We start from the raw sequence: 21,328 nt of genomic DNA, 5'->3' as shown, positions 1-21,328 counted from the left end.
CAGTATCTTTGAGAAAAGAAGAATAATTTTCTGCTCTTTATAGATTATAAAATGCTAGAGAACAACCAAATTATCTAAAGCAAAAAAAATACATACTGAATTTTTTAATTGGCATTAAAAAAGTCATCAGTATTTTTTATTTTAAATTAATGATTTGAAATAATGTTGGTTTATAATAAATAAAAACATATTTGTCACCTCTACAAGTTGAATTTCAATTTATTTTACCTCTCTAACTCAAAATTTATAAGAATAAACCTCAAACTCTTTATGTCGAATCAAAATCCGCCTAAGTCGAAATCCTCCATAAGTTGAAAACTCTATAACTCGAATTTTTTGGCGTCTCCCTTGATATTCGACTTATAGAGGTGCTACTGTATTCCTTGCCCATCTGAAATAAAAAGATAAGAGAAGCTTTGAATTGATAAGATGTCGGTGCGTGAAATCTTGCAATTCCAGATTGAAGTGTTTTATACACCAGCTCAAATGTACCGAATTATGTAATTGTGGAGGTGGTTGTCATTATTATTAATTTAAAAACGTTCTATTATTATATATCTTTATTTTTAACAATGTTATCTGACTTCATTTATAATTTAAAGATGATTAAAAATCACACTAATATTATAAAGACGAAAGTGTGTGTGTATCAGTTAACCAGGTCCTACCAGACAAGATAACATGGTATAGGACAAATAAGTACGAAACACTCGATGGGCGAATCAGACTCGCACTTGACTGGTTTTTGTATTATGTTATTGCTTATTTTTCGGGTCTATTAGCCGTGCCCTACGCTGCGCTGACGAACGTTCCTGTACTTTCTATAATTTATTTCATATTGAAAATGGTAAGATATATGTTATATGTTAATGTTTTTATAATCTGCATGAGATGGCCTTTCAGACAGTATTTTTTTATAAACCAAGTTTCATACAAAAATATAAAAATATACTGGTTTGTTTGGATTTTGCCACTGCCAAAAGTTTATTATTTTAAAGATTGTGACATATTTTGCTGTGGAACCCTAAAAAACTGGTATGGGGAATGAATCGGGCATCATCTAGTTACCTGATAACGACACCAAACTCGACTCAAAGGGCCAAATGAATCCGCCAGAATTTTTTTTCCGAGCGCCGGGCGCTCTGTTCTATAACCCCCCCTCCCTCCCTTCTGCCGGGGAGTAGACACTGGCTACCAGGCAATTTGGGCTTAGGTGGACGAGTACAATATTCGAACCAAATTTCATTGCTTTACTCAAAAATGTATACCTTTCCATACAAGCATGCCCATAAGAAAACGGACTACTATAGTTTCCTACTGTTGTATGTAACTGCTTCATCTAACTAGAAAATTGTCAAGTGGGTTTATAACACCGCTTATTATATTATGCATAATGAACAAATGAATTTTTATTTCAATAATGTTAGTAGGATAATGTGTGATGTCGGAAGTCTTGGATAAGAATCCTTGTATCTGAATAGTGTAATAAGTAGAAACTATGGAGTAAATAAAGAAGGAAGATTAAAGCCAAAAGGTTGTGAACTGAGATAAATAAATATAGATGTACTTTATTCATAATTTCGATATGATTTCTTTCCCAAACCAAAGTCCAAACGTGTTAAAATTAAATATCGTATACAAATACTCACCGTGAATGAGTAGATAGTCCACAGTCGATAAAAAGAAAAAGCGCCACTTCATTACTATTTAGTTCACAGTATACACAACAATATCTGCATTAGTACCTATATACTTAAAGTTATTTCAGACTTGATACATGCAAATTTTTATGCTCAAACTTCCAAACAATATCCGTAGTCCGTACAATTCGTACGTAAAGCCTTGTAAAGCATTAGTTATAGATATTGTAATACTGTTTTAGAATTATCTCAGTTCCCACGATCTACGTAACTTGATGCTGAATTAGATAACTGACGTCTGCCCGACTTGGATTACGACGGTTGTTATCAATTAACACCCACACCTTTTTCTTGTCTTATAGTCACAGGATTAGATGATCGAGTTTCATGTATAGTAGCTTAAATATTATTTTTAACAAAACACTAAACCGCCGGAAAATGGTCAGAGTAAGACCAAATTTAAATAGGACCCACTGGAAAGACGCTAGTTATCCAATAAAAAAAGAAACATCAAAATTTCACTCAGTCGAAAGCCCTGAGGAAACAAACACAAAAAAATATAGTCTAATTTAGACCCTCCTTTTTGAAGTCGGTTGAAAAGTAAACTTACAAAATTTTAAATTACTTACCTCCAAGTAAAATTTAAATGACTCCTTAGCGTCGAAATATTCGTTTTGTTGACAATCTGCCAGAATGTGCAAGATCATTATAGAAAACATTAACGATATCTTATGCAAATAAATAAAAGTTAGACAATGATGGCAAATCCTAAAGAGATAACTAAATATAAATCCTGATATCGCAAGTGGAAACAGGTTTGGGTAGGTCGTGTACTTTTCTAATGCGATTCGATTAATTCAGAAAACACAACGTTTAAAAATCTTTAATGCAATGGCTATAATATTTTTTTTGTGAGGTTTATGCCATGATAGTTAAAACGAAGTTTTATTTTAGTGCATTTTACAAAAATAATTGTAACTTCATTTATTATCTTATGTATACAATGCATGTATTTTCCGTTTTTAAATAATTTTCTCATATGATGTCATTCATACCACTTACTATCTCAGAAATCTTTATAATAACTTACATTAATGCAAATTCGAAACTTTGGAATCAAATAATAGATTGCAGCTTTTACAATCCCTCTTCCTATAAAAAACTAGCTAAAACTACGAACTTTTACTACTTCCTAAATATAATAATATAAACATCCCCTTGTCTAGACGTTACCTTTTTAATAAGGGGAGTTCGAGTGTAGTCTAGACTCTAGACCAGTCTAGACGGTCGTTACACGACTTTTTGAGTCCTTAATCGATTTTACAAATAAACAATGAATCATGATAATAAAAAATTAGTGGAATGTGGATTGTAAATCAAATGTATTTTCATTTCAGAAGAATTGTAGTTCCCAGGCCAGAAATATTTCTAAAACTTTCTGAAATTATTCATAGAAACTACCTATAGAGTATAATAAAATTAGCAGTCCTGATATGATGAGCACTCCAATATTTTTATGCTCTGCTCGATATAAGTTCAAAGACACGAGTGAAGTGAGCTTTTAAAGCTCATTAAAGTACATACAAACTAAAAATAATGATTTTATATAGGCACCTATATTTTTTTTTCTTTATATGCCTGTTTACATTAAACGAATTTGAAATAGGGGGATCAGAATGATTATTCGCTCATTTGATGTAAGTGCACTGTTAATAAATTGCACAATTGAATTTCATACTTTTGCATGATACAAAGAATAAACTATTCTTATTTTAATACATTTAATTGTGAATGAATTTCCCTTAGGGCTACCGGCTAAGGTACCTACTGTCACGTTCATAATAACGGATAGCAAATGTTAATTAGTTTATTCGCGATGATTAAACAATTAGCCCAAGTATAATAACACTATTATATATTAATTATGACTACCCTCATTTATTACAAAATTTGGCAGCTATGTGACGCACCATTCGTCATACGTTAGTAAGTCATTTTTAGAGACACGTCCAAAATATACCTACATGTTTCTAAGTTTCAATGGGGACTTGTTAGTTTTGTGTCTTTTATAACTAGCTTCCGCCCACGATTTTGTACGTGCATCCCCGTTTTTCCCCGTTCCCGCAAGAATTTCGGGAAATCCTTTCTTAGCGGATGCCTACGTCCTAACATCTACCTGCATGCCAAATTTCAGCCCGATATACGTCCAGTGGTTTGGGCTGTGCGTTGATAGATCACTATATCAGTCACCTTTGAGTTTTATATAATACTAGATTTCCGCCCGCGGCTTCGCCCGCGTTTTCAAAGGAAAGCCCGCATAGTTCCCGTTCCCGTGGGATTTCCGGGATAAAACCTATCCTATGTGTTAATCCAAGTTACCCTCTATATGTGTGCTAAATTTCATTGTAATCGGTTCAGTAGTTTTTACGTGAAAGAGTAACAAACATCCATACATCCATACATCCATAAATCCTTACAAACTTTCGCCTTTATAATAGTATTAAGATATATTGTATTTATAAACATCAACAAAGAGAAGATTATTCATCAACTGAAGCTTTTTGTACCTACGAAACTTTAAACAAAATATGTAATCTGAATTTGAAAATTTATTTTTATGTAAGCTTCACAATGATTTCATACAGATTGATGACCATATTATGTTTTATGGCATCAAATAAAAAAAATTCGTCATAAACGAGACCTTGACAATTACTCCGAAAACCATATCATTGTGAATTTTATCGATATAGTATCGACAAGGTTTAAAACGATAACGCAGATGATCTAATAATCCATAATATGTGAAATAGGGTTGTCAAAAAATTAGTTATTAATTTTGAAATAAAATGCTTATTAATTAATTATTTTAAAATAAGGTAAGAAGAAAATATTGACATAATTTAGCGAAAACAAGACGTGGTTGTTAGTTGTTATATTAGTTATAGCAAATAATACTAAAAAAAACTATGTCAAACATACAGTTAAAATGTAAATTTAATTTAAATGAAAAATAAATGAGATCAGTTATGAGAAATAATTAATTAATTTACACATATTACGTACCTCCATATGACACAATGCAATCATTCTAACTGTCCCTTCGGCACCTCCACAAGTAGGTTTATGTACCTTTTAGCTAATTGCCTCCAACAGTAATTATTTAATAGCCCCCACGGTACCGCGCACCTATAGATTAGTAGTCACTTTCAAAAGACCGTTTTCAACAAAACGTTACGATATTTTTGTCGTGAACCGTGTACTGAATATCGTATAGTCAGATAATGTTTTTGTCGTGTACTTATGTAGGTAAACCAGATGATGTTATTAATAATAATGCGCGTCACACACGGTGAAGATACTATAATATTTTATGTTAAGATTCTCTAATATAAAACGTTATAGTATCTTAAGGTATCCGGTATCAGCGTTCTGACCATCATTTTTCTTTTTGTCATTGCGTACTAAGACCCCTGTAGAACCGCCATCCTGTTACAAATGACCCACAAAATTTCGGGTCATTAGTAACAGGACAGGTGAGTGACGCGCTTCACTATTTATGAGAGTTCAAAGTAAATTCTAGCGAGTTAATAGAACTTCTTTTGTTCTGTTAAAAGTTCTTCGTTGTTCAAGATCAACTATTACGGTGGTCAGTGGACCAGGCTCGGATTCAATAGCTTATTTATAAATTATAAATTGCTTATTCCCTCTGAATAAAGTACGCTTGCCCTTTAAAATGGTAAATTAGCGAATTTAAAAAAAAATACTTTTCAAATGTCGTGACGATCGAATGTACATGAAATTCTATTATGCGGGCTATTTACGCCCCTTGGTCAGCTGAGGGTATATTTTCAAATAGGTGAGTTTTCCATACAAAAGCGAAGCTATTTTTAGTAAAGTTCAATCATTTCGGAGTGATATAGTTGTTATAGGTGTTTTAGATGTATGACGGCTGATCACGTCTGCCATTAATATTATTTAAAAATAACTATTTGTGTTTGTTTCTATACAGGGTGTCCCAAAAAGTAGTGATGAACGAAAGCTGGAAGGTAGAGGACCAAGAGGGCTATCCGAATCACCCCCATGTGTGTTATGCGATTTTTCGTATTTTCGGAGTTATTACATTTTTTTCAATTTTTCATCTATCGCCGAGTACGATGAGATTTTTATTTATGGTGACGTGAATTATTGCGCTAGATGCTTGATTTTTTTTGTGTGCTAAGCTGAAAGATAGGCTAATTCAGTATGGTAACATTTACTATCGTTAGATCTTCGAATGGAATAAAAAAAAAGAATTAAATGCCAAGAAAGATAAAATTACCCAGTATGTTTATAACTTCAAGGGCCCATAAAAAAATAAAATCACATAAAAAAGGTTTTCCATTTGGCTTTTAAAAACTTGCTCTATCGATCAGGTAGCTACCCTAAAAATTTCATTTTATTATTCTGAAGGCTTCAATCGAAAAATTGAAATCTAAATGTGGTAAGTGGAAAATTTTTATTAACATGATGATCATTAAAACCAATAAATAGGTGTTAAATTACCAGAATTTTTTTAAAATAGCCCCGCTGTTGCTCAATGCAAGTGCGACATCACCGTAAAAAGTTGTCTTTTTAATGTCTGAATGCTCTTTTATCATTTTTAATGGTTTCTTCTGCAACTATGAATTTCGGGTTATTTCGTCCAAATTGTGGCATTCTCTCAAGTGGCCAAGGTCTTTTTAGTATCCCCATTAAAACAAATCAATGGGGTTTAGGTCGAGGGACCGTGGAGGCCAGGCTTTAAAGCAGGCATCACCGGCGCATGCGCAGGCTGCAACGACCAATCCATCTTTCAGAGTATTTTTGCCCTTTAGCCTGGCCTCCACGATCTCCGGACATAAACCCTACTGAATTTTTTCCGTGGGAATACTACAAAGACGAGAGACTGCCACAATTTGGACGAAATAACCCGGAAATTCATAGTTGCAGAAGAAACCATTTAAAATGATAAAAGAGCATTCAGACATTAAAAAAACAACTTTTTACGGTGATGTCGCACTTGCATTGAGCAACAGCGGGGCTATTTTAAAAAAATTCTGGTAATTTAACACCTATTTATTGGTTTTAATGATCATGATGTTAATAAAAATTTTCCACTTACCACATTTAGATTTCAATTTTTCGATTGAAGCCTTCAGAATAATAAAATGAAATTTTTAGGGTAGCTACCTGATCGATAGAGCAAGTTTTTAAAAGCCAAATGGAAAACCTTTTTTATGTGATTTTATTTTTTTATGGGCCCTTGAAGTTATGAACATACTGGGTAATTTTATCTTTCTTGGCATTTAATTCTTTTTTTTATTCTATTCGAAGATTTAACGATAGTAAATGTTACCATACTGAATTGGCCTATCTTTCAGCTTAGCACACAAAAAAAAATCAAGCATCTAGCGCAATAATTCACGTCACCATAAATAAAAATCTCATCGTACTCGGCGATAGATGAAAAATTGAAAAAAATGTAATAACTCCGAAAATACGAAAAATCGCATAACACACATGGGGGTGATTCGGATAGCCCTCTAAGTCCTCTATCTCCCAGCTTCAGTATATCACTACTTTTTGGGACACCCTGTATAGTTGGGAATACTTTAGCTTGTGTTTATGCACTACCTAAAACTATGTTTGTCTATAAATAAGTAATAACAAAACTAGCCCATAATTCTATAAAATGTGTTTATTTAATTACTATGTAGGTAAATGTGTGAAAGGTGAAATTTATTTCTGCCCACAATAATGTATAGCAAACTTTTTATGTGATGTCCCTATGGACTTCCGACTTTTTATCAACGTATATACAAACATTACGCTTAATAACTTGTTATCAACATAGAGTCAGTCAATACTTTATGCCAACAGCGAGTGGACAGTTTTTTTAACAAATAAAAATGTAACAAAAGTTATTTGGATGTGTTACAAGGACTCCAATTTATGGGTCTTGTTTAACTTAGATAATGTGAATAGGATTGTCCAGTCACTAATTAGTATTAGTAGCTCAAGGGAAACGATGTTTTAACGTTTTGCTATAATCAGTTCATTTGACAAATCCCCAAAACATGGAGGTCTCTGAGACGTGTGTGAAGTTAAAACGCGAAGATGTCGGACACATTCCAACGTTCTATGCAACATCTGGTGTAGCTAATGTAGTCGAGAATTGGAAGAGAAAATCAGTGTCTATAATATCCCCTAAATCTGGCAGGATTTCGCGACAAACTAGTAAATCTACGCGAGAAATTACGAACAGCAATTTAAGTGTAAAAGACAATGGATTCTTCTCCAAGTTTCTCAAAGACTTTAAAACTGCTAAAGTGTCAGATTTCGAATATAAGAAGTCCAAAGTTCGAGAGGAAAGCTCTTATAAACCGTTTTGGGCTAAAGAGGATAAAAAAAATGTCGCTATAGATCCAGTGTTTGTTAAAAAGGAAGTTCTGAAAGTAGAACGAGAAGTAGTAACAAATAGAGGAGTATATTTGTACGACAGAGATAGTTTGGGATCTCCTAAAGTCACTCTAACGGATGCGCCGAAATCTCCGGGTATTAAGTTGTATCGGGTGATAGAAAACATTGAAAATAAATTGAAATATCCTCCGTATTACCAAGGAAGTAACATGTTTATGCCGACTGGACAACGTCTGTATTGGGTCTGTGATCTTAATAAAATTTTATGTTAAAATATTAAGCATATGAGGAAAAATGACGTTAAAAAGTACTCTCGATAAACTTGCATCGTAATATTTGATTTGCTATCTCAAAATTCCATTAGTCACTGTTGCTATCTGATAAAAATATATATTATGGGAAATAATTCATAAATTTCAGAGAAGGCATTGACCAAAAATTATAACGATACTACTAATAAACAGTAACCGAAGTATTATTTATTTTCACGATATCAGACGTTACAAAATCAATGCGATCTTAAAATCAATTTTGAACTACATATCCAAATTCCAAACATATCCAAAATAATTGTTTACAAATAACTGTCTTTACTATAAATATAAATAAAATAAATAAATAAACCCGTCACCCGCATTCACCAATCACCCGCATTGCTCCGCTCCTGTTGGTCTTAGCCTGATGATATATAGCCTATAATTGCCTTCCTCGATAAATGGGTTATCTACAAATAATTTTTCAAATCGGACCAGTCGTTCCTGAGATTAGCGCGTTCAAACAAACAAACTCTTCAGCTTTATAATATTAGTATAGATATGCATAATAGCATCCTTACGGAGCCGGAACGGGTCTCTAGTCCTACTTTAATATTATAAATGCGAAAGTTTGTGAGGATGGGTGGATGTTTGTTACTCTTTCACGCAAATACTACTGAACCGATTACAATGAAAATTGGTAGGTAGCTGAAGACCCGAAATAAGATATAGGCTACTTTTTATCCCGGAAATTCCACAGGAACGGGAACTATGCGGGTTTTTCTTTGAAAACGCGGATAAAGCCACTGGCAGAAATCTAGTAGAATATAATTTTAACCCTTTTTGTTTCACAGCTCGGCGAATCCCGTCCCTCCTCATTCGGTCCAGCAACTTACCAGGACTTCAAGGAGATAAGATCCCAGTGTTTGGCTGAAGGAAGACTGTTTGACGACCCGGAGTTCCCTCCTACTGATCGTAGTTTGTACTATAAGGAGAGATTGGATCGGCCAATTACTTGGTTAAGACCTGGGGTGAGTTATTTTGAAACTATCCATTGAAGTTCATGAACTTTATCGTCATATTTTGTCCCCAATGCAGAGACTCTTATGGTTCTCATATAAATACGATGTTTTTGTATATAAATGAAATGAGAGAAGTATATGCTTTCACAATTATAATTGTTAAAATCATAGGTTATAGGCGTATTCCTGAAAAAGATTACCCATAGAATTAGCGTCCTTTTAACTGTGTTTCAGTGTTTGTTAAATTTCGTAGTATGTTTTAATAAATGAATGTAAAATTATTAAAGGCAATTCCATTGTTAACAAGAATAAAAGGTGAATAGATGCAATTTGATTGAACCCAATTGCAAACAATTTGCTACGTTCTAATTGCGAACTGTAAAATAGATTCATTATAGGTACCTCTATAGTAAATATAACATACGAAGTATTACAGTATCTTTAAAATTTACTTAACATAGAATACGTTATTTAATTTCATTACCTACCTATTCATTTACTTTTAAATAATAATCGACTCAAACTTTTTTATTTCATTTCATTAACTCTGTCTGTCATTTGCTATACAGGGTGTCCCACTATTGGTATACTAAGCGCGAAGGAACTTGTAGTTTTGCATACACTGATCACGTTACTTAAAAAAAAATTACGTCCAAAATTTTTTGCTAAATTTTTCCTGAAAATCCATGTTTTCTTCTCTAGCTTCGCGCAGCCGGCATATAGCGCTTCTCTTATATGAGCATTTTATCTATGAAAACATAATCTTAAACGATAGATAGCTCACGTGCTGGTGGCAAAGTTGGGCGGCTCGCTTGTTATGGGTGTACACATAGAGTTTTAAGAATTCATCTATTTGAAAAAAAATGAATCTGGAATTTTTTAATTATTTTTTACGTACTCAGCGTATGCAAAACTATAACCTCCTTTGAGCTTAGTATACCAACAGTGGGACACCCTGTATAAACAATCCACTTTTGAATCGAATCGATTGTTTGTATGTTATGTAAACTAATGTATTTCATTAAAACGCTTTAATAGTAAAGATGAAATGTGATATACAGATAGATTAATTATTATAGATTAAAGTCTGGATTAGCACGTAGGTTCCCCTTTTTCGGATACCACCGGCTTCAACTAGCCTTTACATATTAAAAAAAACCTTTCGCTATAGTAGGTATATAGACTAGAGTAGATAATTTTTGAAACAAAAAAAAATCGCAGTCGGATGAATCCCATTAGAAAAGGAGGGGAATATGATAAAAATGTAAGGAAAAATAAATTACGGTCAATATGAGTTCGGGAAGTGGGAGGGGGGCGCTTTTAAGAGAAAAAAATGGTCTCTCTCTATTTCCGACAAAACTACAAGTCCTACGGAAAAAAGTTCAATGGCAAAGTTGTAGGTAATAAAAGGATCTACAACTTTTGTATTAACAATTTTTTCACATAACCTCAAAATTTAGGTGAAAAATTCAAAAAACCAAGTTTTTGGTCTTTTATTTTTATCTACTTCAAAATTTATTGTTTTTCTACGAAATTTGGTGGAAACTTACTTTATTATGTCCCAAATACACTGTAATTTATTTGATTGAAAATATTTATTTTTTCGCCTTATTTTGAATTAATACCAAAAAAACAACCTAATTTTCAATCGAAAAGTCACCCGTCAAAATATCAGCTTTTTTCAAAAACTTGGGGTGCCTTTTATTCATTGAAATCTCTACTTTCATATGGTGTAAAAAAAAATAAACACCACCATAGTAAATGTTCTCAGGAAATGCATACAAACAGTGTGAAAATTAGCTTTTACTAAATCAGGCACACTTCTCGAACTACCTGAAATGTTTTTATCGACATCATTTTGCTTTTGAATATGCTGTAAAATATTAAACTTAGAACAGATAATTATTTTTCTTTTGAAATATTACCGAAAAGCCGATACAAGAGAAGATATAGAGTTCGAGAAGTGTGCCTGATTTAGTAAAAGCTCATTTTCACACTGTTTGTATGCATTTCCTGAGAACATTTACTATGGTGGTGTTTATTTTTTTTACATCATATGAAAGTAGAGATTTCAATGAATAAAAGGCACCCCCAGTTTTTGATAAAAGCTGATATTTTGACGGGTGACTTTTCGATTGAAAATTAGGTTGTTTTTTTGGTATTAATTCAAAATAAGGCGAAAAAATAAATATTTTCAATCAAATAAATTACAGTGTATTTGGGACATAATAAAGTAAGTTTCCACCAAATTTCGTAGAAAAACAATAAATTTTGAAGTAGATAAAAATAAAAGACCAAAAACTTGGTTTTTTGAATTTTTCACCTAAATTTTGAGGTTATGTGAAAAAATTGTGAATACAAAAGTTGTAGAACTTTTAATTACCTACAACTTTGCCATTGAACTTTTTTCTGTAGGACTTGTAGTTTTGTCGGAAATCGAGAGAAACCATTTTTTTCTCTTAAAAGCCTCCCCCCTCCCACTTCCCGAACTCGGATTGACCGTAATTTATTTTTCCTTTTATTTTCATCATATTCCCCTCCTTTTATAATGGGTTTCATCCGACTGCGATTTTTTTTATCTTTTCATTATTTTTAAAGGCTTCTACCCCAGTCTAATAATGATTACAAAATAATCTGATGTAAGTTTATTGCTGTCAAAGGATAATGCGATAATGTATTTTCTCAATAAATATACTATCTTAATCCTGTTAAAGTTTACAACGGTAAAAGGAATTTCTTAAAAATACTACATTTTACAAATCCACATTCGGTGTCTTTTTATAGATAACAAATTATTGTCAATCTATATAAAAATGAATCACCAAATGTGTTCCTGAGCGTACAACTCGAAAAAGGCTCGACCAATTCGCCTAATTCTTTTTCAACGTTTTTGTTGAAGCACAAGGAAGGTTTTTACTTTTTATTGAGAGGATAAACGTACAAGGGGCAATAAGGCAGAACATTAACTGCCGGCTAAATCAAGTAATTCTAAACCTCACGTGTTATTCTGATTATAAACTTTATCAATGTAAAGTTTCATCCAAAATGCATCAGTACGTTTTCCGTGAAAGAGTAACACAAACAGTATAATATACATTGTACATTATGGGTAGAAGTCCATTTAAAAATATTCGATAATTATATTTGAAACTAGCGGTCCGCCCCGGCTTCGCCCGTGGTACATATTTACGTTTTCTCTACATAAGAACCATCCTCGTACTTCAAGGAATATAATAAAAAAAGAATTATCGAAATCGGTTCAGCCGTTCTCGAGTTATGCGCTTACCAACACATTTTGCAATTCATTTTTATATATTTGAAATGTACGAAAATAAAACTTGGTAATTTTCAGATTTTCTTTAATTATAATTATGGGTCACTGTTTAAAATCATTTACATGTACCATTTCAATTCTTTAACTGATTAATTTTACCTTTTTCTATAATATTTTACATGCAAATTACAGGAAATATGCGACGACCCTCAGCTCTTCGTGGAAGGCTACAGTCGATTCGATGTCCAGCAAGGGGAATTGGGTGACTGCTGGCTGCTCGCTGCCGTCGCGAATCTTACTTTGTATAGGAAGTTAGTATTTTTAAGATATTGCATAGCTTCTATCGCAGGCCTTGAGCGCGGGGACCGAATCCAGAAATTTAGTAACGAAAAACCTCACGCTCCCCACTCTGACGGGCGCAGAGGTGTGGCTTGAAGGCATAGCATGCAATAGCTTTACCGCGGCGGTCCCCGAGTGACACACTTCTTTTTTTTTGTTAAACTTGGAAAATAGTATTTTTTAAGTGAAACTTCTTTAGGCGCGTTGAGAGTAAAATTTCAAGGTCGCGTCATGGCTATACCGTCACGTCATGGAGTAGGTGATGATTTTGGTATCATCGAATCTTGTCAAAGAAGTTTCACTTCTGACACGTGTGCTCAGAACACACACTTTTTTATGTTGACACTTCTATGGATTAATGGTATGAAACTGTATTAAAAAATTTAGATAATTTGTAGTACTAAAAATCTACCAACATTTTATCATGTACATTGGGATTTTTCATATTTTCCACTGCATCGCAAATTTTGCTAGAATTATTTATGTATATTTTTGTTTTAATATAAAAATACCGAAGAGGTATTAAATGAATGCACGTTAATTTATCGGCAATCCTAAGCTAACCATAACATATTAGTTTTGTATTGGACCTTGCAATTTTAAAATAATATTTTCCATTTTATTTTTATATTTCCATGCCTTTTAAAATCATATTACCATATCGAATAGGATGTATTGTTTATTTCCAATGTGATAACAATTCCTGTTAATACAATTAATTGTTTTAGCATAATCTGAATAAACCGACATAGTGATAAACATTATCCTATGTATATTTTATTTAATTAATGTAAAGTAGGAAACTACAAATATACAATTATTATATAACATACAAATACACGCATTTTACACTACACACACACTTACACTAACACTTTAATTAGTGTTGGTGTGTGATAAATGTCTTACAATTGAAAAGAAAAATGTAATAAATCATCCAAAAAATGTATTTTGTTATCTTAATCCTATTATAAAGGCGAAAGTTTGTAAGTATGGATGTATGGATGTTTGTTACTCTTTCACGTAAAAACTACTGAACCGATTACAATGAAATTTAGCACACATATAGATGGTAACTTGGATTAACACATAGGATAGGTTTTATCCCGGAAATCCCACGGGAACGGGAACTATGCGGGTTTTCCTTTGAAAACGCGGGCGAAGCCGCGGGTGGAAATCTAGTACATTATATTTTCTATTTGACTTCTGTATTTTCCATTTCAAATTAAATTTCCAGTGGTGTTTATATTTTATAAGCCTGAATATAAATTTCACACACGCACAAACACTACACTCAAACTGACACTAACACTTTATTTAGTGTTGGTGTGTGACAAGTGACTTTCCATTGAAAAGTAAAATTTATTAAATCATCCAAAAAGTCTATGATGGTCACATCATCGATTTTTTATATGAAGATATTATGTTGAAAATTGCGTTGCAATTCCAAAAACAATATTTAATATTAGAGAAACTATAAAAATAATCGTGTTTATTTTATACCTAAAATTTGGCATATATTTTAATATGTATGTTTTTTTCTAGATTGTTCTTTCAAGTGGTGCCGGATGACCAAAGCTTCGATGAAGATTACGCTGGGGTCTTCCACTTTCGGTATGTATCTTGTATTGTGTTTTTATTAACACTATAATTGTTAAAATAAACAATTTAAAACTGCAATTAATAAAAATAAATATGGTCAAAGTTATTGCTTCATATGATTTACTTGATCTGGGCACAGTCTTGATATTTCAACTCATTTATAACTAATGGCTCGCCCCAGCTTTGCCCAGGTCGATATTTTTTGCAATTAATAACTGATCCAAGTGCAGAAATAATCCAACGAACCAAAAACAATTAAAATTATTTCAGCTATTCTTGCGATTAAGTGGTGTAACTAACCCATTTTTTTTAAAGAAATATGCGATTTGGTACTTAATATTATAAAGCTGAAGAGTTTGTTTGTTTGAACGCGCTAACCTCAAGAACTACTGAACGATTTGAAAAATTCTTTCGGTGTTGGATAGCCCATTCATCGAGGAAGGCTATAGGCTATATATCATCACGCTAAGACCAACAGGAGCGAAGCCACGCGGGTAAAACCGCGGAGCGCAGCTAGTAATAAATATTTTACCTCTATTTCCAGTTTCTGGCAATATGGCCGATGGGTAGACGTCGTAATCGACGATCGTCTTCCTACATACAGGGGCAAGCTTGTGTTCCTGCATTCTTCTGAAAGGAACGAGTTCTGGAGTGCCCTGCTCGAGAAAGCGTATGCCAAGTGAGTGTTCATCATCATCGTCATCGTCATCATCATTGTCATCATGTCAGAATCTTTTTAAAATTTTCGGTTATTTCCGTTCTTATTCCAATACATTTAAGGTCTAATTTCGCCCATTTTGCTAACCCAGAGTCCTTTAACATTTCCTGTTCATTTTGCTTTTATTTCTATACATTTAAGGTCTATTTTTGCATATTTTCATACTGCACGGTTCATACGCTCTTATTATCATACATTTAAGGTCTATTTTTGCATATTTTCAGACTGCACGGTTTATACGCTCTTATTATCATACATTTAAGGTCTATTTTTGCATATTTTCAGACTGCACGGTTCATACGAAGCCCTTAAGGGTGGGTCAACATGCGAAGCGATGGAGGACTTCACGGGCGGTGTGACCGAAATGTATGAAATGACCGAATTGCCGCCTAATTTCTATACTATATTGCTGAAAGCGTATGAGAGGAATTCTTTGATGGGGTGCAGTATTGAGGTAAGGTTTGAAGTTTTTTTCGCAAGATTATTAACAATATGAAGTTAAAAATACAATATTATGTTAAAAGTAGTAGGTGGCAAACGTTTTAAGTGATTATATTTTATAGTTTTTTGTTATCCATATATAGTCGAACTATTAAGTTGAAGAGTTTGTTCGGTTGACCGTGTGCTACTCAGGAAGTAGTTTCTAGTAATTCAAATTATTTTTTGTTTACTTAGTACATTTTATTGTCTCCTAAAGTCTATAAAAATAATGCTTCTTAGTATATCAACGGAGTGGCAAAGAAAAATATATTTTAGGAGTAGACAAAGTTGCTTGGTCCAGCTAGTATTATAAAATTATTAATAACTAGCTTTCCGCCCGCGGCTTCGCCCGCGCAGTCAAAGAACCGCATAGATCCCGTTCCCGTGGAATTTTCGGTATTGCGTCATTATCCCGGGGTAAAAAGTAGCCTATGTCCTTTCTCGGGTATCAAAATATCTCCATACCAAATTTCATGAAAATTGGTTCAGTAGTTTAGGCGTGATTGAGTAACAGACGGACAGACAGAGTTACTTTCGCATTTATAATATTAGTATGGATTTCTATAGTAGATTCGATCGCTATCCATTGCCTGCACAATTATAGATAAAAAACACGCATTATTTACTTATTTAATTTCCAGCCGGACCCGAATATTCTAGAAGCGGAAACACCAGTAGGCCTAATCCGTGGTCACGCATACTCCGTTACTCGAGTCAAATACGTGGACATAGAAACTCCAGGTCGAGCGGGGAAGATACCTTTACTGCGTTTGCGCAACCCGTGGGGCAACGAGGCTGAGTGGAACGGGCCGTGGAGTGACAAGTTGGTTTATTTATTTATTTATTATACAGGGTGTAATCGTTAAGTGTGCAAAGGCGATTATTCCGTAACTATTACAGACATCAAAAAACTTTTAATTAATATCGAAAGCCCTTTAATAAGTAAAATGACAATAATAACGTTTTAAAAATAAAACGGGAAATATCCAAAAATTTTACATCAAACACGCCCATACATTTAATAATGATAAAGCCCTGTATCTGCTTTTGATATCAGTTTATAGTTTTTTTATATCTGCAATACTTACGGAATAATCGCCTGTGCACACTTAACGATTACACCCTGTATACTTCATAGAAATATAAGTGCGAACGGGGAAGATACCTCTAAGTTTTTGCTGCGGATTTGGTTATTCATTCTTGATTCCAATGTCATTGACTATACTATGATCTTTAATGTTACAGATTTTACTGCTCATAACGAAATACACTTTTAATTTCATAATTTTGTAAGCAGAAAATAGTATTATTCACTGACATTTTATTTATTTGTATATCAAATTCAACTTAGTATCAATACAGAGTTATTAAACAATCACTACATAGTATAAAACAAAGTCGCTTTCTCTGTCCCTATGTCCCTTTGTATGCTTAAATCTTTGAAACTACGCAACGGATTTTGATGCGGTTTTTTTTTAATAGATAGAGTGATTCAAGAGGAAGGTTTTAGTATATAATTTATTAGGTTTTAGACAAAGCGGGCGAAGCCGCGGGTGGTATACTAGTATTTAATGTAATATTTATTTTTGTCACAGATCACCAGAATGGCGTTTCATACCGGAATCTGAGAAAGAGGAATTGGGCCTCACGTTCGATGATGATGGTGAATTTTGGATGTCTTTCAAGGACTTTTGTCAGCATTTTGATAGGTTTGTGAAATATTTATTCGTTAGTTTTATTTATTTATTTATTCACATTATTCTTTCTTCTTGAGCATTTTTAATACAACTATACATAAATGAAATTATGTTACAATACAAAAACAGTAGTTTAATAGGCGGCCGTATCACTTAGCAGTGATCTCTTCCAGGCAATTCCCGGAATAATTATCTATACTAATATATAAAGCTGAAGAGTTTGTTTGTTTGTTTGAACGCGCTAATCTCGGGAACTACTGGTCCGATTTGAAAAATTATTTCGGTGTTAGATAGCCGATTTATCGAGGAAGGTTATAGGCTATATATCATCACGCTACGATCAACAGGAGCGGAACCACGGGGGTGAAACCGCGCGGAGCAACTAGTCTTTTATAACTGTCTTGTGATTTGGTGCTGATGATGAATAATAAACACTTAACCTGCCATTGTAAAAAATTCTTGCTTGTATGAGAAATAAGAAAAAGTATGGAGAAAAAACACACCTATGAAACAGATTGTGTTCTGTGTCGAAATTTACAATGTTTTTTGAGTTTTGAAGTGTACACAAACAAAATTAGCATTTTATTTAAACGAATAAAGACTAGTAAATTCCTAAAATTATTTTAAGGTACGAAAAATAAGGTCTATTAAAAAAAATCAACCAATCGTGGCATAAGCTAAAGGAAGGCCAACGAGAAGCGATACGAAAAGTCATTCACCTTAAAAACAACTGTGGCGTTGACTAACTAATATCTATCTCTTTCCATCTTGTGCAGTTGCCGTAATGTCTCGTTCTCCCGGTTGTTCACATGACAAGTCAAGCCGGGTTCGCCAACATTCGACCGGCCATTTTAAAAAGATTTATTCTGTTTCGGAACGCGCTCGTGGTGATACAAATTATTTGTTAAAGTTTTGTCATTGTTTGTTGTTTATTTAATTATTTCTTGTTTAAGTTTAGTTAATTTCTTGTTTTAGTTAAGTTGTTGTTCATTGTTTGTTTTTATTAAGAGTGGTTAATGATGGAGCCACAACCAAGTACGTCGAGAGAATAATCAACAGATTTTACTTTTCTTCGAAAAAAATTGTTTTCTTATTTCCATAAACAACATAATATCATCACGCTTGTATTCCATACGGGGCAGGCAGAGGTATTACACACTCACATTTCGACTGATTTGTTTCAAATCCAGGGGGCAAGTGTGTTGCCATACACAGATTCAGAAAATTATTATTATTCGCGTTATTTAATTTACATCTACATTATACATTAATTCAAATTATGATAAAATTTATAAAATAGACTATCCTTTTTTGTATTATTACAATTTGCCGGATATTTAATAAAAATATATTTAAATCCAACTTTAAAAAGGTTACGCACCCCTGCTATTCCGAATGACCTTGACTGTGGTTTGTTTACATTTGGTATCGCTTCTCCTTGGGCGTGCTTTAGTTCATCATTTCCTTTCGCGTAAAATTATAATTTTGACGTGACAACGTCTTATAATTCGATAGCGCCAGCTGCACGCACGAAAAAACATGACTCATGCGGCGTTACCTCGCTCTGAGGCGTTCCATGTAAGGCTTGAAGTGCAAGCGAGAGCGCGGAACGAGCGACAAAGAAGCACAATCGGACGTTGTCACGTTCAACTATCGTCAGTAAACCGACTTTACAGACAACCAATTTTTTAATTAATTGAGCAACCGAAAACATAATTTATACTATAAAATAATATTTATTTTAAGAGTGGAGATATGTAACTTGAATCCTGATTCTCTGGACCCTGAAGAATGTCCCGAAGGTTGCACCAAGAAATGGGAAATGTCCGTCTTCGAGGGGGAGTGGGTTCGAGGTAAGATTTCGAAATAATTATTATTTATATTAACTATATTATACTCTAATAAAAAATAGTATGAGTGCTTGCTCTGGCTCTGTTGGTTAAATTGGTGGTTGTAGAAATAGTACAGTATATTGTATATCTGCAGAGCAGACATTCAGTCTTGCAGTAATGAGCAAGTAAAACTCACTATTGTTTTACTTGCCCATTACAGAAAGATTTAAGTGTTAAAATCTATTCAGTACGTTGGTTAAAACCTATATTGACTGAATGTCTGCTCTTTAAATCAGTCAATAAGGTTATTGACTAAGGGTGTCGGTCAATAACCTTATTAACTGATTCTGTCAGAAAAATCAGTCAATAAGGATATTAACCGACGCCCTTAGTCAATAACCTTAATAAGGATGTTGACTGGTTCAGGGTTTCGATATGTTGTTAAATTATATTCTTCATAATTTTGAAACTAAACTAATTGTACTGACCAAACCTATCAAATGATTTTCTCTATGAAATTTAACTAATAATGTAATATGGAATAGCGAATTAGCCAGTTTCTATACAGTTATAACAAGTAAAGCCGCGGTTAATAACCAGTATAATTCATTTCTTGTAGGTGTAACTGCGGGTGGTTGCAGAAACTTTCTGGAAAGCTTCTGGAAAAATCCACAATATACCGTCACTTTAAAGGACGTAGATGAAGGCGATGACGAAAATAAGTGTACTGTAAGTTCAAAGTATATTTTTGAAATTAAAAAGCTCATAATATTACGACAATGTTTTGTGGACGGACGGGTCGTTTCTGTTTAGAAAATATTAAAATCTGTCAAAATAAAATAAACCGTAATTGAAATATAAAAACGGTTTCTAATTCTAAGTGAATCAAATTTTTCAATGAACATTTGACACGTAATCAAAACCAGGCGCTGAAAATTAGCGCAGTTTTTAAAGTCTAGCACACAATATGTTTTTATTATTTAATTTTAAGGCATAAATACGATTTTTGGATTTTTTATTTATCACTTTCAAGTTTTATTATTTTTTTAACTGTGCTGAATAAATTGTCTTTCCCTCTTTCTTTCTAATTGACACATTAAGTTAATTGACGTCCCTATTCTTATTTGGATCACATAGAATAATATGTTATATGGTATTCCTTTTTATTGACGTATTGTTTTGTTAAAGTTAATTATAAATATTGTAATACAAATAGCTGTAAGGAATCTATGTATGTAAAAATAAAATAAAATATGTTTAGTAGAGAACGAGAGATACGAATATGTATAATTTTATTAATTTCCACAGATAATAGTTGCGCTAATGCAGAAGAACCGTCGTTCCCAAAGACACCAAGGGCTGGAGTGTCTAACCATAGGTTTTGCGGTATATCGCCTACCCGACTATGGGCACGTGCCTAAACCGCTAGACGTGAACTTCTTCAAGTACAACGCGTCAGTGGGCAGGTCGCAGGCGTTCATTAATCTGCGAGAAGTTAGCGCTAGGTGAGATTTTTGTAAAAAAAATAGAAAAAAATTAAAAAAAATTCTGACAAAAAAATTTTTTGTCAAAAAAAGTCGAAAAACGATGGAAGTAGGGTCAAAAAGAATCGATTTAGTAAGTAAGGTGAGAATAATATCATTTTGTGTCAAAATAAATGTGGGTAGACGTAAAAATCATATATTTGTAGATATTAATTACCAAGTAAGGACTAGGGCGAACTACTTCAAGGGTTTGATTATTGCACACATATTTACTAGTATGTGTGAAAATATACAATATATCAGTTATAATTATACAATTCAGAGTTCAGACGGGTAAAACTTAAAATAAAGATAGATAATATACAACTCTGATACCGAAAATGTAATATTTAACGATTCCATCATGAATATTAAAAAAAATAGGCCCATCCTACATGTTCAAAACTACCCTACCCCTACTTTAACATCTTAATATATACATATATATATAAATCTCGTGTCACAATGTTTGTCCTCAATGGACTCCTAAACCACTTAACCGATTA

General features: G+C 33.2%; 1 protein-coding gene across 6 annotated transcripts in view; it reads left to right on the top strand.

Annotated features, from left to right (window-relative positions):
• Positions 1 to 21,328, top strand: part of LOC149476604 (calpain-A-like) — a 58,218-nt gene that overhangs the window by 23,034 nt on the left and 13,856 nt on the right. For all 6 annotated transcript variants that reach the window (XM_089711695.1, XM_089711690.1, XM_089711691.1 and 3 more), the window contains exons 3-12: positions 9,190 to 9,366; positions 12,824 to 12,942; positions 14,516 to 14,584; positions 15,117 to 15,251; positions 15,576 to 15,744; positions 16,412 to 16,593; positions 17,366 to 17,479; positions 19,214 to 19,320; positions 19,919 to 20,028; positions 20,608 to 20,804. In XM_089711695.1, coding sequence (XP_089567821.1) covers positions 9,190 to 9,366; positions 12,824 to 12,942; positions 14,516 to 14,584; positions 15,117 to 15,251; positions 15,576 to 15,744; positions 16,412 to 16,593; positions 17,366 to 17,479; positions 19,214 to 19,320; positions 19,919 to 20,028; positions 20,608 to 20,804 — 1,379 coding nt within the window. The remainder of the gene's footprint in view (positions 1 to 9,189; positions 9,367 to 12,823; positions 12,943 to 14,515; positions 14,585 to 15,116; positions 15,252 to 15,575; positions 15,745 to 16,411; positions 16,594 to 17,365; positions 17,480 to 19,213; positions 19,321 to 19,918; positions 20,029 to 20,607; positions 20,805 to 21,328) is intronic.

The sequence above is a fragment of the Colias philodice genome, chromosome 27, assembly GCF_061535455.1.
Source record: "Colias philodice isolate Cphi_HAF_F1 chromosome 27, ilColPhil1 Martin Lab GWU primary, whole genome shotgun sequence".
NCBI classification, from domain to species: Eukaryota; Metazoa; Arthropoda; class Insecta; order Lepidoptera; family Pieridae; genus Colias; species Colias philodice.
The sequence above is the reverse complement of the archived record's forward strand: the minus strand, read 5'-3'. Positions and strand labels throughout refer to the sequence as shown.